Raw genomic sequence first — 13,269 nt, forward strand, 5'->3', positions numbered from 1 at the left:
TAACTTTCATTTTATGGATATAGAAAACATAGCTCAGAAAGATAGGTGGTTTACTCTGTCTCACTAAGGGAAAGTTTGGCTCCTAGAGCAGTGGTTTTCATAAGACGCTGGAACACAGGGTGATCAAGAGGAGGAAAGGGCAGTTTTAGAGTAAACAGCCAGCAAAGTCTATCTGATTTACACTGATGCCTGATCAGTACAATCTGGGGACAGTCAAGGGAGAGTCACGCAAGGGAGCTGGGCAGAAAGGATAGGAAGCTCTGCCTTTACTGAACTAGTAGTCACATGACACCAAACACTTGTATTTTAAAACCATAGAAAATTCCTAACATTTTTGAGTGAGAGCTCTCTAGGTACAAAGCAAGGCCACTTTTTACATTAAAAATAACAGGACCGCCACCTCCCTCTCCAAAAGCAAAGCAAGAAACATGTCCAAAACAAAGAGATTAAACAAATACTGTAATTATTTCCAGCTGGCATGATAAAACAAGACCCCAAAATTACTCATCCTTAGATTTCAGATCTTACCTCACTTGCGGCATATGTATATAGCACTTTATTTTTTATGACAAACCACAAGTGTTTCCAAGGTTTTTTATTGCCCTTTGATCTGTACAAGTAGCCACTCATAGAAGAATCTTCTGTGTTTGCTGATACCTATAAAAGCAAACCCCATACATAGTTTAATGATGTTCAGACAAAACACAAAATTTAAAATAACAAAATTGTTTTAGATCCTTGGTGCTGAAAGCAATGACCATAATAACATAACATTTCAGAAATTTAATAATGTTAAATTGGAAATATTTGTTGATTAGGTGCAAGTAAATTTTTATAAAGTAATAACATTCTGTGTAAGGTTGCCAGCTAGTTTTTAAAAAAACTAGAATGTTTATATTCAAATGGGATTTCACTTAAAATTTATTTATATTTGGATACTACAATGCATTTATATTGTTATTATCATTGCTCAAAATATTTTGTACATTCCTCTTTTCTAATATTTTGGAATTAGTTTATTAGCCATATAAGATGAATCATAATACTGAATAGTCATACATACATAGTCCTCTATTATCTTGATAATAAAATTGATGTTAACCAGCTTAATCGCCTGATTATAAAATATTGCTTCCAATGATTTGGTTATTGAGAATATAAATCAAACCCAACTCAAGAGACACAGCCTGCTATTACTGAAGGTACTAAGGCTCTGACTGTAATTCTAAAACAGAGGGGTTTTTAAAAATGTTGATCATTACTGGAATAAGAACAGAACTTCCCAATTCCTCAAAAAGTTAAACACTGAATTAACCATATAACCAAGCAATTCCACTCCTAGATATATACCCAAGACAAATGGAAATATGTCTACAGGGAAATTTGTACACAAACATGTACAGCGGCATTATAATAGCCAAAAGGTAGAAATAAACCAAATGCCCCTCAACCCATGGGTGGATAAATGGCAGTATATATATATATATATACAATGGAGTATTATCCAGACATAAAAAGTAAGTTGGTACTTACTATAAGCTCAAAAACACTGTGCTAAGTGAAAGAAGCCAGACACAAAAGGTCTCATACTTATAACTGACCCCTTTGTATGGTACAGCCAGAATAGGCAAGTACACAGAGACAGAACACAGATTAGTGGTTATCAGGGAGTGGTGGGGATGGGGAAGGAGGTACAGGGTGTTTTTATGGTGTGATGGAAAAGTTTTGACACTAGAGCAATATAGCAGTTGTACTAAATTATGAATACACTAAATACCACTGAAGTGTATACTTCAAAATGCTTTATTATAATGTTACATGAATTCCACCTCCCTCAAAAAAACAAAAACAAAATACACTTTCCCGAGGGGAGTATTTTGACTTCCATAGCACTAAACTGGATAAACTGATTTCCCAAACTGACGATAAAGGAGCAAGCAGTGGTCCCAAGCTTTAGTATATCTGAGCCACTGAAGATGCTTGTTAAAGTTTCCGATTCTACAGACCTTGTGCAGGGCCTAAGAATTTGTGTTTCTATTATGTTCCCAGGAGGTGCTGTTGCTTCTCTGGACATTTTGAAAACCAGTAAAGGAAGAAATGGCTCCTGTCAGGAAGTAGAGGTTTGAAAGTGGAAGGCCTGTTTGTATGGCTTCTTGGCGAGATACACAAAATGGGATTGGACTCCAGGTTAAATCTAGTCTACACTATAGTTTTGTAACCAGTGCTGGGGAGTCTAGACTGAAAAGGGGAGCAAAGGTAATAATTGTATTTGTAAACTATGAATTCAGCACGGAGAGGTAAAAAATTACAGGGAGATGAGTAAGATTTCAGTTAAGAACCTTAAAGTTTTGAAAGGAGATCAGATTCAGGATCTAAGTGATGGAAGAGATAGTTGAGAGGTGCTCAGTAAATTGGCTTTACTAGTTCCAAATGACACATGGCAATTAGAACTTTGAGTTCTATCCTTACTATTTCATGCGATTGGCTATAAATCACTTCCTAGTATTTCAACTGCCACGAAAGGATACACCCAACTTTACAAAAGAAACATGATCTTGGTCAATTTTTTAGACTTGTTTGCTTCCACTTTCCAGGACAGAACACCTCCACAGTAACTCAGCAAGAGAAAAAAATGTAAAACTCTGTTCTGTTGGCAAAAAAAATTAGCACAGACGGAACTAGTTAATGAACTCATGAAAATAAGGCTGGCCAGAACTACAATGCTGTATGGTCCCTGACATTGGCTGACTGCACACTTGAATTTGAGGAACTGGGATAGGATATCAGTGTCTGTCGAGTACTCCACTGGCAGGTCTAACTGTCTAGGCTATTACCACTTTTAAATTAAAACTTAAGTGTAAAGGAAAGACAACCTACTATCAGTGGTATCCACTGTATATAAAACCAACCACTGCATGCATGCAGATCAGTAAATGCTAACATAATGCCCAGACTATTACAGACTTCTTCTGGTAAGGAGGTCTCCTCAAAGTAATTTAAAAAATTTACATGTGTCTGAATTATCTTTACTTTCCAACATTGTTACAAAATGTCCCCATAACCTTTCAACAGCCATTTTCTAAATGACTCAGGTCATATGGGAGACCAAGCAAGAGACTGAGGCACCAGCCACAATTTACCACCAGTATTAAAATGTATGAATTAATAGTAGTGGAAAATGACACCTTACTTTATGAAAGAAAAATAATGTATTCTATGCCTATGAATAATTCAGCCTCTATCAGGCTATAAGTTTAATGGAAACACTTACTTCTTTGAGAGCTGCTGGGATTTTTTTCTGTTTCCTCCCTGATGGAATACTATGTAAGACCGATGATAAGGCACTTGAAGATTTGTGATTTCCAGGAGATCCGATCTTAGGAGAATGCTGGCGATCTAAAACAAATCAGGTGCACTAATGTAGCAAATGGTAAGTCTTCTGCAAGTCAATTTAATTCAAATCAGTAAACATTGTTCCATAAAATATCCATGGAAGGATACTTAAGAAACTGAAGACACGGAGGTGCCTGGGCAAGGAAGATGAATGGCGGGAGGTTGAATAGGAGGACGACTTTCCACCGTCTATGATTTTATGCTTTTTCAACTGCACACAATGTGAAAGCATTGCTCTTTTGCACCTTCAGAATTGTGAAACATGTTAAGGTACTACCAACTTTAAAAAATACATTGAAAACACTTTCCTCCTGATTAAAAAAAAAGAATCTAACAACATGCCAGAATAGTATTACAATGAACAAAGCAGATGCTGCAATTCCTTTTGACTGCAGAGGTTCAGGGAAAGCTAAGAAGAGAAAAACGTTTGAGTTGGCCATTAAGTAAGTAGGAGTTTGCGAAGCAAACACGTATAGGAACACTCCATGAAGAGAAGTCAGCATAAGCAAAAGCAGAGAATTATGAAATTAGATCACCTATCTGGAGAATAATGAAGCTGGGGGAAAAAAAGGCCACTTCTAAGGAACCTGGACTATTGTTTAGGCAGTGGGAAATCAAAGGCCTTTAGCTCAGGGAGTGACTAAATTTAGAAATGAGCAAACTGAATTTAGAAAAATAAATCTGCCAGTAGGAAGGAGAATTTGCAGCAAGAAAACCCGTTAGGAAATTATTACAGTAGTTCTGCTGAAAGATTATGAAAGCCTTATTAGGGCTGAGATGAAGAAATCAAGAGAAAGACAGGTTCTCACAGATATATTTGACAAGTTTTGCTGACTAAATGGGTGTGGCTGATGAGGGAGAAGTCAAAATTGAATGTATGCCCAGAGAACAAAGGGAGGAACATAAACTGGTAAAGGATTAAATGATGTGTCTTCTTGCAAAATGTATACAGAAAATAGCTGTTTCTCTATAAATATGGACTCTAAAATAGCATGTTATCTAGTTTTATTCATACAGATATTCTCAATTGCTGATAATAAGTTATTCTTCATGAAAATGAAGGATAATCTTTTAAAAACTTAGATCCTTTGGTTTCAGAAATTTAACTAACGATCTCTTCCCAAACTATAGTCCTGTGCAGGTCCTGCTAGCTCATTCATCTTAACTATAGGAATGAAGACGTGCAAATAATGTGTGGCAGATATGATTTATCATTTTGTTTTTGGTGAAAAGTTGCACATTTACATGTAGAAAGAAACCTCACTGAATCAGTCCAAGTGATTAGAATTAGGTTAACATAGTGCCATCAAGCACATGTCCATAGAGAATTACCTCGTAGAAGACAAAAATGACTAGTAATGAGCACGCAATTGTGAAACTAAACTTCAAAATTGCCTCAGTGTTACAGTTCCCTTGTAACTGCATCCTGTAAGTACATTTCTACAATTAGTATTCTTAGCAAAACCATTTTCAGAGTAAAAATAAATTTCAGCTCACCCTCTTGACTAACTTATACCACAAAATGAGTTAAACAAAATACTTAATATTTTGAGATGGGTATCACCAATCATATTACTAATGTGTCTTAGATGATTCTCTCAGAAGGCTGTTTGAAAGCATTTGGGAAATATAGAAATTTTCAGTTAAACCTTCACTTATATATTACCTAATTTCTGCAGTTCTTGGAAACAATGTTCACATACTCTTGCTGGTTGATTTTTCAGGTAATCTAAGCCATACTTATTTGATGAACAAGCTTGGCATACAATCTGAAAACACATCGGAATTATTTCATTTAGAATAACCTTTGTACCAAACCATCAGGTATGTCATGATTTATAGTGCTGTCTACTTTTCAAAAATCTTTTATTCCTGAATCTCAACAACTCTCTGGAGTTCAGGCATGTAGTGAATCCACACACAGTACCACACATGAAGGGACCACAGATTATTACTGAGTGCTTACCATGTAAAATAGTATACTAAAAGAGTTAGTATGTGCAGAATATTTAGAACAGGGCCTGCTGTGCACGACGTCCTATGTTGGCTGTATCTATTATCACCATCAACATGACAACCATGACCACCTTTTCTGCGGCTCTGCCAGGTGTCTGCCCTGTGCTAAATATTCTCCAACCAAGACTTTGCTTAACCTTGACCATAACTCTGATGTCATTACTACTATGCTCATTTTACTAATGAGGTCTTGGAGACTTAGAAACACCACTGGTGATAACCTCAACACTTCCCCCTATGAACTACTTAGAATCTAGATAAATGCGATTTAAATATCTATAAACATGAAAATCTATTTAATTGGAAAAAAATTTTTTTTTAATGAAAATTGCCTAGTATTGACATTCCATGGTAACCTTGGGATAGGTGGGGGTAAGTTCTGTAACAAGACTGCCCCAGTGACTAAATACTTAGAGAAAATATCCATGATTAGTATCATTGCTCCCCCACCCTCCACCCCATACAATGGTTTGCAAAGGCAAACATACTTCCTCACTACATACAGCCTGGCTATTAAAAATCACAACAGAAATGAGTTTATCCTCTCCAACCTTTCCACAGGCCCGGCAATGATGCCGTCTCCAGGTCAGAGTAAATTCACTTGTGCAGATCATACACATTGTGGCTCTGGTATCAGGAATCCAGATGGGAGCCTTTGATCCAAGAGGACTAACTTCCTCTTTATCCTCGGAGTCAGCCTGTGGAAGAATGACTTCTGATTATACCCAGGCACACTGAATGCTTACAGAACCGAGCCATTTTATTTGGCAATGGCAGCTCACAGTGCTGATGGTATCATTAAGGATGTGGGATGAAAAATGGACTACTATATTTTCATGTTCTCAGGATATAAATTAGCTACATTCTAACAATTCTCTAATGCAAAATTAACTTTAAAAAATGCCTGATAGTGCATTGACAGCCGATTAGTTTCTTTCTGAAACTGTACTCAATTTTCTAAATCTACAGTGAAGTTTCAGAACTAGAAAAAATTACCAGTGGGCTATATGCCATCCTAAACTTGCAGTGGGACATTAACTGGATAAACAGCTAGCTCTGAAAATACATATATACCTCCAATCTTACTGTGCAACACATGTTGCTCTCCTAAACCCCTGGGAAAAGTTAGGTAAAACTGTTTGAAATGCACTGGGAAAAAAAAAGTAAGGAAAAGACAATACCTCATCGAGACTCCTACTTGGGAAGAACGTGATTCTTTTCTTGGCATACTCTTCTATTGACCTGGAAATTGCTTCTAGCCATTCATCCCTTTCTGTGGCAGAACTGTTGGGGGCAAAAGAAGGTTCCATCAACCAGATGTCAGCTTTTCTTCTTTGCCTTTTTCTCTCTTCTTTTCCTTCTGCCATGGCAACAGATTCCACCACCCTCCAACACCGCTAGTCACAGGCAGCAAGTCTGAGGTTTATGTGCACGAACAATCAGAGCAGGCATTAGAGGACACGTGGCATTGTAGCGAATATAATACTTTTTCTTCCCACAAGTACTGCTGTATAATGGATGGCTTTTGAAGTTGCCTAAATTTGGAAGTATTTTTGCTTGGCTTAAGGGCTATTTGTACAATTAAACAATTATGATGATTTATATAACCAAGGAGTCTCTTGAGACATAATCATAGAGTTTAAAAATATTCCAAGGAATCAAGGTTCAAATCTAAATTTATGGCATAGAACACTAAGTATTTTTAGGTTATTAATTATTTCTAAAAATTTCTAGAAAGGGTGTGGGAGTAAAGGAAACATTTTTGGTATCATAAATAGATGTTCAAGGAGTGGTGAATAAGGAAAACAGCTGGCAGTTGTTGTAAGGGCTCCTCTACCTATTCAGTCTATCACACTTTCTATCCCCACCCTTGTTCATCAGGAGCTATGTGATTCAAATCTAGATGGAAATGGGCCAAATAAGGGTAACGTCTGTTCACTAAAACAGATTCTTATTCTGCTTTTCTGCAACCACTACTACTCCCTCCCCCCTCCCAAAAAAATTTGGTAACTCCAAATCTCCACTAGTGTCAGCACATTTTGTTTTGCATACTCAGAGTGACAGGCACAGTTTTGATGTGTGTGTGTGTGTGTGTGTGTGTGTGTGTGTGTGTGTGTATGTGTGTGTGTGTGTGTGTGTGTATTGTAGAGAGATGGAGACAAAATTTAATATCTATCATAATATAATTCATTATAATAATGGGAATGTGATTATGCTAGAAAATGTGTATTTTTTTAGAGAGGTATGCTGAAATGTGTAAAAGTGAAACAACTGATATCTATAGTTTGTTTTAAAGTACTTTAGAAAACAGTTCTTTTCTAAAATTCGTGGCAGAATCTTGATAACTTTTGAGTCTAGATGACTGAATATGTAGTTTCATTGTATTATTCACTCTAATTTCAAGTATTCACTCTAATTTGAACTTTATGTTTTTAAAATGAAAAATATTCCATCATAAATAATGGTACAGAGAGGTATATTTGGTTGTATTTTGATGAACCCAGAGCAGGTCATGGAGATAGTAAAAAAACCACTCACCTCTCTGACAATAATCATTCTGGGTAACGTACCTCTGTACTAAATGGCTTAACTGCCATTTAGAATATGCACTCATATGGATGTTAAAAGGTGGAAATCCAGTTTACAAATAAAAATTTTAAACCAGTATATTTTTCAAATTTTATTATATATCAAAAACAAAATAAAATAGAAACAGACCCTATATCTCTTTCCCAAACATAATATGCCTCAGTTGCCTCTATTACTCTACCATTATTGCCCCAATTAGCTGCCACTTATTTAACAGTTACTACATATCAGCTAACTGTGCTAAATGCTTTGCAAATGTCACATCTCCTCCTCAGAGCTACCTACCCCTCAGGGAAGCTATATGGAATCTTAGGCTCCCTCTCCCAAATTCAAACCTCACCACCCACCATCACCATTTAGAGAGAAGCAATTTGAGGATTCAAAATGTTAGACGATTTGCTTTAGATCATAGGCTGTACTATGTGATAAGTTAGTATCTGACCCAAGTGTGGCTAAGGATTGAACCCTTCACCACCATGTCATCTCTGGCCTCAGTTCATGTTCTCTGTGAGAACATATGCTGAGGCTTCCAAGTAAACATTCATAAAATATTACCAACCCTCCCTCCCTCCCTCTCTCCCCCATTTTTTACTGGAAGAGGTAACAGAGAGCAGAGCAGCAGATGGCTAATTTGAGAATTGTCATCTGATTTTTCTGGAGCCCTAGGAGTGTGTGGAATGTGATTTGACTGTGCAAATCCTGTCACATATGGTGTTCTTTGATTTAATCATTCCCGGCTCTCTTTTGTGTGGGCTTCTGTCAGAACAATGTTTACCAGCTCTTGATAACACATTTCTCACAGACCACACACATTTGCCCACAGCACTGAGGGCAGACATTCTAGCTCTCCTTTTGTGACATGGTTAGCTGAAGAATTAGTGTCTTCCTCAGTTCAAAAAACAGCTAGACCAACAGAATGTGTACATACCAGAAAGCAAATGTGTACCAAGTAAGCACCATTTTCCCATTGTTTGGGATGAATTTTCAAGGGGATTTCTGGTATGTTAGACCTTGTCACACTCTTTACTACTTGGGTTGTAAATATCACCAAGGTCCAAGGGCCACATCACTTCTATTCCATTCATTTGAGCAGCATTTACTGGGAGCCTACTAAAGGCCTGGTACTGAGCCATAAACTGGGCACACAACACACCTACTTGTAAGGGCTCACATCTGAGACATAAAAACAATCAATTACGATATGATATACTGAACATAATGTAAATAAGTAACAGAGAAGCAGTAACTGACCTTATTTAGGTGGCAGGGAGGCTCTGCAGAAGTGATGACTAAGTTAGGATTGGAAGAATTACCAAAGTCTGACGGAACTCTGGTTTCTCTGGGTGCCCTCATTCAGTCCCCTAACTTCATTACCATTTCTAAGCTCAGGACTTCCAAATATACGCCTCTAGCCCAGACCTGCTTCTGACATCCAGAGCCTTACATAAACTGCCTCCATGACGGCTCCATTTCTATGACTCACAGGCACTCCATGTTCCATATACACATCTAAAACGAACTTCCTGATTTCTCCCCCAAAGCTGCTCCTCTCCCAGGATTCCCTAGCATGGTGAATGGCACCACTACCCAATATATCCCACAAGCTGGAGGCTCTTAATGCCTCTATGTCCAATTAGTCATTTCCTTCGGATCCCCTCCCAAACCATTCTCCACACAGCAATCCGATAGATTTTAAGACTGCCAATCTGATCACATCATCCCCTTGTAGAAACCGTTCAATAGAGCAGCAGAAGAAGATGGCAGCATGAGAAGTGAGGAAGAAACCTCTTCCAAAAACCACATATAACATGGAAATAACAGCAAATCCAACTAATCCTGGAAGAACAACCTGAAGATTGCTACAGACGGCCTAAATAAGGGGAAAACCTCACAGAAAAGGGTAAAGAAGCAAAGCTGTGATCTGGCGGGACCAAGCCCTTCCCCCATCCCAGCTCACAGGCAGGAGGAAGAGAAATGGAGTGGGGAGGGAGTAGAAGCCCATGACTGCTAAACACCCACCCCTGGAGATATGCTTCGGGAGCATGAACCCACATTACATGCTGCTCTGGAGTTTAGAGGGGTTGGAAATCAGACAGGCAGAATACTCCGAGACTGAGATTCCCGTGGCATGTGGAGAACAGGTACCCATGGCAGGCCGTGCTGGGAAAAAAGAAAGGCAGGCACTGTGAAAGACTTCCCAACAGCGAGGGGCTGCTAAAGGGGCAGGGATTACACAGAGCTTGCTGCTAGGAGAAAGGACAGGTGGACACAATTGGCCTGGCACACTCAGCCCAGCAGGTTGGGAACTTTCAGGAGTTTCAGGAGCTCTAACCCCCTGGCTGGCAACACAGCACCAAGGCCTCCCACTGCAATATGGAGCCTGCCGCTCCTTCCTCCCTGCAGGCACCAGTCCACACACCTGCTGAACCTGCCATCATGCCAGGCCAGCCAGAGGCGGGCCCTGACTATAGCAGCTACATGAGTGTAGTACAGAGGCTCCTCCCTGCACACTTGGCCCACTGGCCCCAGCAGTGGAGCCAGGCACTGCTGCTGGGAAGCAGAAAAGAGGTTTTTTCTCCCAGCAGGTACCAGTGCTGCTTGCCTGCGACCCCACCGTCACTCCAAGGGCTGAGCAGCTCCAGAGAGTAGACCTTTGGGGCACTAGAGGGTGCCACCTACACAAAGTTATTATTCCATGGTAGTCATCAGAAATATAAAACAGCAACAATATCATGTACAAACCCAAATCCCTCAAACATGAGAAAGAGGGCTAGGTGAAAATGAAATCACCAATCTTCTTGATAAAGGTTTCAAATTAAAAATCATAAACATGCTCATGGAGCCACAGAAATATATTCAAGATCTCAGAGAGAATATCAAGAAAGATATAGAAAACTGGAAAAATAGAGTATTTCTGAAATGAAACATACAATGGAGGGATTTAAAAGCAGATTAGAGGAGGTATAGCAGATGGTAAGTGAAACAGAAATTAGAGAACAGGAATACAAAGAAGCCAAGGCAGAGAGAGAAAAAAGGATCTCTAGGAATGAAAGGATAATAAGAAAACTGTGTGACCAATCCAAACGGGACAATATTCACATTACAGGGGTACCAGAAGAAGAGAGACAGAAAGTCTCTTTGAGGAAACAATTACTGAAAACTTCCCCAATCTGAGGAAGGAAATAGTCTCTCAGGCCATGGAAGTGCATAGATCTCCCAACACAAGGGAACCAATGAAGACAACACCAAGATATATAATAATTAAAATGGCAAAGATCAAGGACAAGGATAGACTATTAAAAGCAGAAAAATAAGATCACATTCAAAGGAAAACCCATCAGGCTGTCATCAGACTTCTCAGCAGAAATCTTACAGGCCAGAAAGGAGTGGCACGATATATTCAATGCAATGAAACAGAAAGGCCTCAAACAAAGAATACTCTACCTGCCAAGATTATCATTTAAAATTGAAGATGGGAGTAAACAATTTACAGATAAGCAGAAGTTGAGAGAATTTATCACCTACAAATTGTCTCTACAGTGTATTTTAAAGGGACTGCTCTAGATGGAAGTGCTCCTAAGGCTAAATAGCTGTCACCAGAGAAAATAAAATAACAGTAAAGGAAGTACACCAATTAATTACTAAGCAAATGCAAAATTAAATTAACTATCATGAAAGTCAGTCAAGGGATACACAAAGAGTACAGAATATGACACCTAATATATAAAGTGTGGAGGAGGAAGAAACAGACAGAAGAAAAACAAGAAAGAAACTTTAGATTATGTTTGAAATAGCGTAAGTGAGTTAAGTTAGACTGTTAGATAGTAAAGAAGCCGCCCTTGAACCTTTGGTAACCATGAATCTAAAGCCTGCAATGGCAATAAGCACATATCTATTGATAATCACCCTAAATGTAAATGGACTGAATGCACCAACCAAAAGACACAGAATTACAGAATGGATAAATAAACAAGACCCATCTATATGCTGCCTACAAGAGACTCACTTCAAACTCAAAGACATACAAAGAGTAAAAGTGAAGGAATGGTAAAAGATATTTCATGCAAATAATGGAGAAAAAAGCAGGAGTTGCAGTACTTGCATGAGACTAAATAGACTTCAAAACAAAGAAAGTAACAAGAGACAAAGAAGGACATTGCATAATGATAAAGGAGTCAGTCCAGCAAGAGGAAATAACCATTATAAATATCTACGCACCCAACACAGGTGCACCTACATATATGAAACAAATACTAACAGAATTAAAGGGGGAAATAGAATGTAATGCATTCATTTGAGGAGACTTCAACACACCACTCACTCCAAAGGACAGATAAACCACAGAAAAAATAAGGAGACAGAGGCACTGAACAACACATTAGAACAGATGGGCCTAACAGATATCTACAGAACACTCCATCCAAAAGCAACAGGATACACATTCTTCTCAAGTGCACATGGAACATTTTTAAGAATAGTCATATACTAGACCACAAAAAGAGCCTCAGTAAATTCAAAAAGATTGAAATTCTACCAACCAGCTTCTCAGACCACAAGTATGAAACCAGAAATAAATTATGCAAAGAAAAACAAAAAAGCCCATAAACACATGGAAGCTTAACAACATACTCCTAAATAAACAATGGATCAATAACCAAATAAAAACACAGATCAAGCAATATATAGAGACAAATGAAAAGAATTCAACACACCAAAATCTGTGGGATGCAGCAAAGGCTGTTCTACGAGGGAGTATATTGCAATACAGGCTTACCTCAAGAAAGAACAATCCCAACCAAATTAAAAGTCTAAACTCACAATTAATGAAACTAGAAAAAGAAGAACAAATGAGGTGCACAGTCAGTAGGAGGAGGGACATAATAAAGATTAGAACAGAAGTAAATAAAATTGAGAGGAATAAAACAAAAGAAAGAATCAATGACACCAGGAGCTGGTTCTTTGAGAAAATAAACACAAGAGTTTATTTTCTCCCCCAAGCCACAGTTATCAAGGAAAAAAGAGAATGTACACACCTAAACAGAATCAGAGATGAGAAAGGAAAAAGCACTACAGATACCACAGAAATACAAAGAATTATGAGAGAATACTATGAAAAATTATATGCCAAAAATTGGACAATCTAGAAGAAATGGACAACCTTCTAGAAAAATACAACTTTCCCAGACTGACTCGGGAAGAAACAGAAAATTTGAACAGCCCAATTAACCAGCAATGAAATGAACTGGTAATCAAAAAACTACCCAAGAACAA

The 13,269-nt window shown here is 38.2% G+C and overlaps 1 protein-coding gene across 6 annotated transcripts in view; it reads right to left on the reverse strand.

Moving 5' to 3' along the window:
* FGD6 (FYVE, RhoGEF and PH domain containing 6) overlaps window positions 1-13,269 on the reverse strand; it is a 106,387-nt gene that overhangs the window by 6,537 nt on the left and 86,581 nt on the right. For 5 of the 6 annotated variants that reach the window (XM_073213639.1, XM_073213642.1, XM_073213638.1 and 2 more), the window contains 5 exons: window positions 6,591-6,693; window positions 5,961-6,107; window positions 5,060-5,162; window positions 3,272-3,396; window positions 529-657 (listed from right to left, as the gene is read on the reverse strand). In XM_073213639.1, the coding sequence (XP_073069740.1) occupies window positions 529-657; window positions 3,272-3,396; window positions 5,060-5,162; window positions 5,961-6,107; window positions 6,591-6,693 (607 nt within the window). The other variant, XM_073213643.1, reaches the window with a different exon arrangement.

The sequence above is a fragment of the Manis javanica genome, chromosome 10 (genome assembly GCF_040802235.1).
Source record: "Manis javanica isolate MJ-LG chromosome 10, MJ_LKY, whole genome shotgun sequence".
In the NCBI taxonomy this organism is placed as follows: Eukaryota; Metazoa; Chordata; class Mammalia; order Pholidota; family Manidae; genus Manis; species Manis javanica.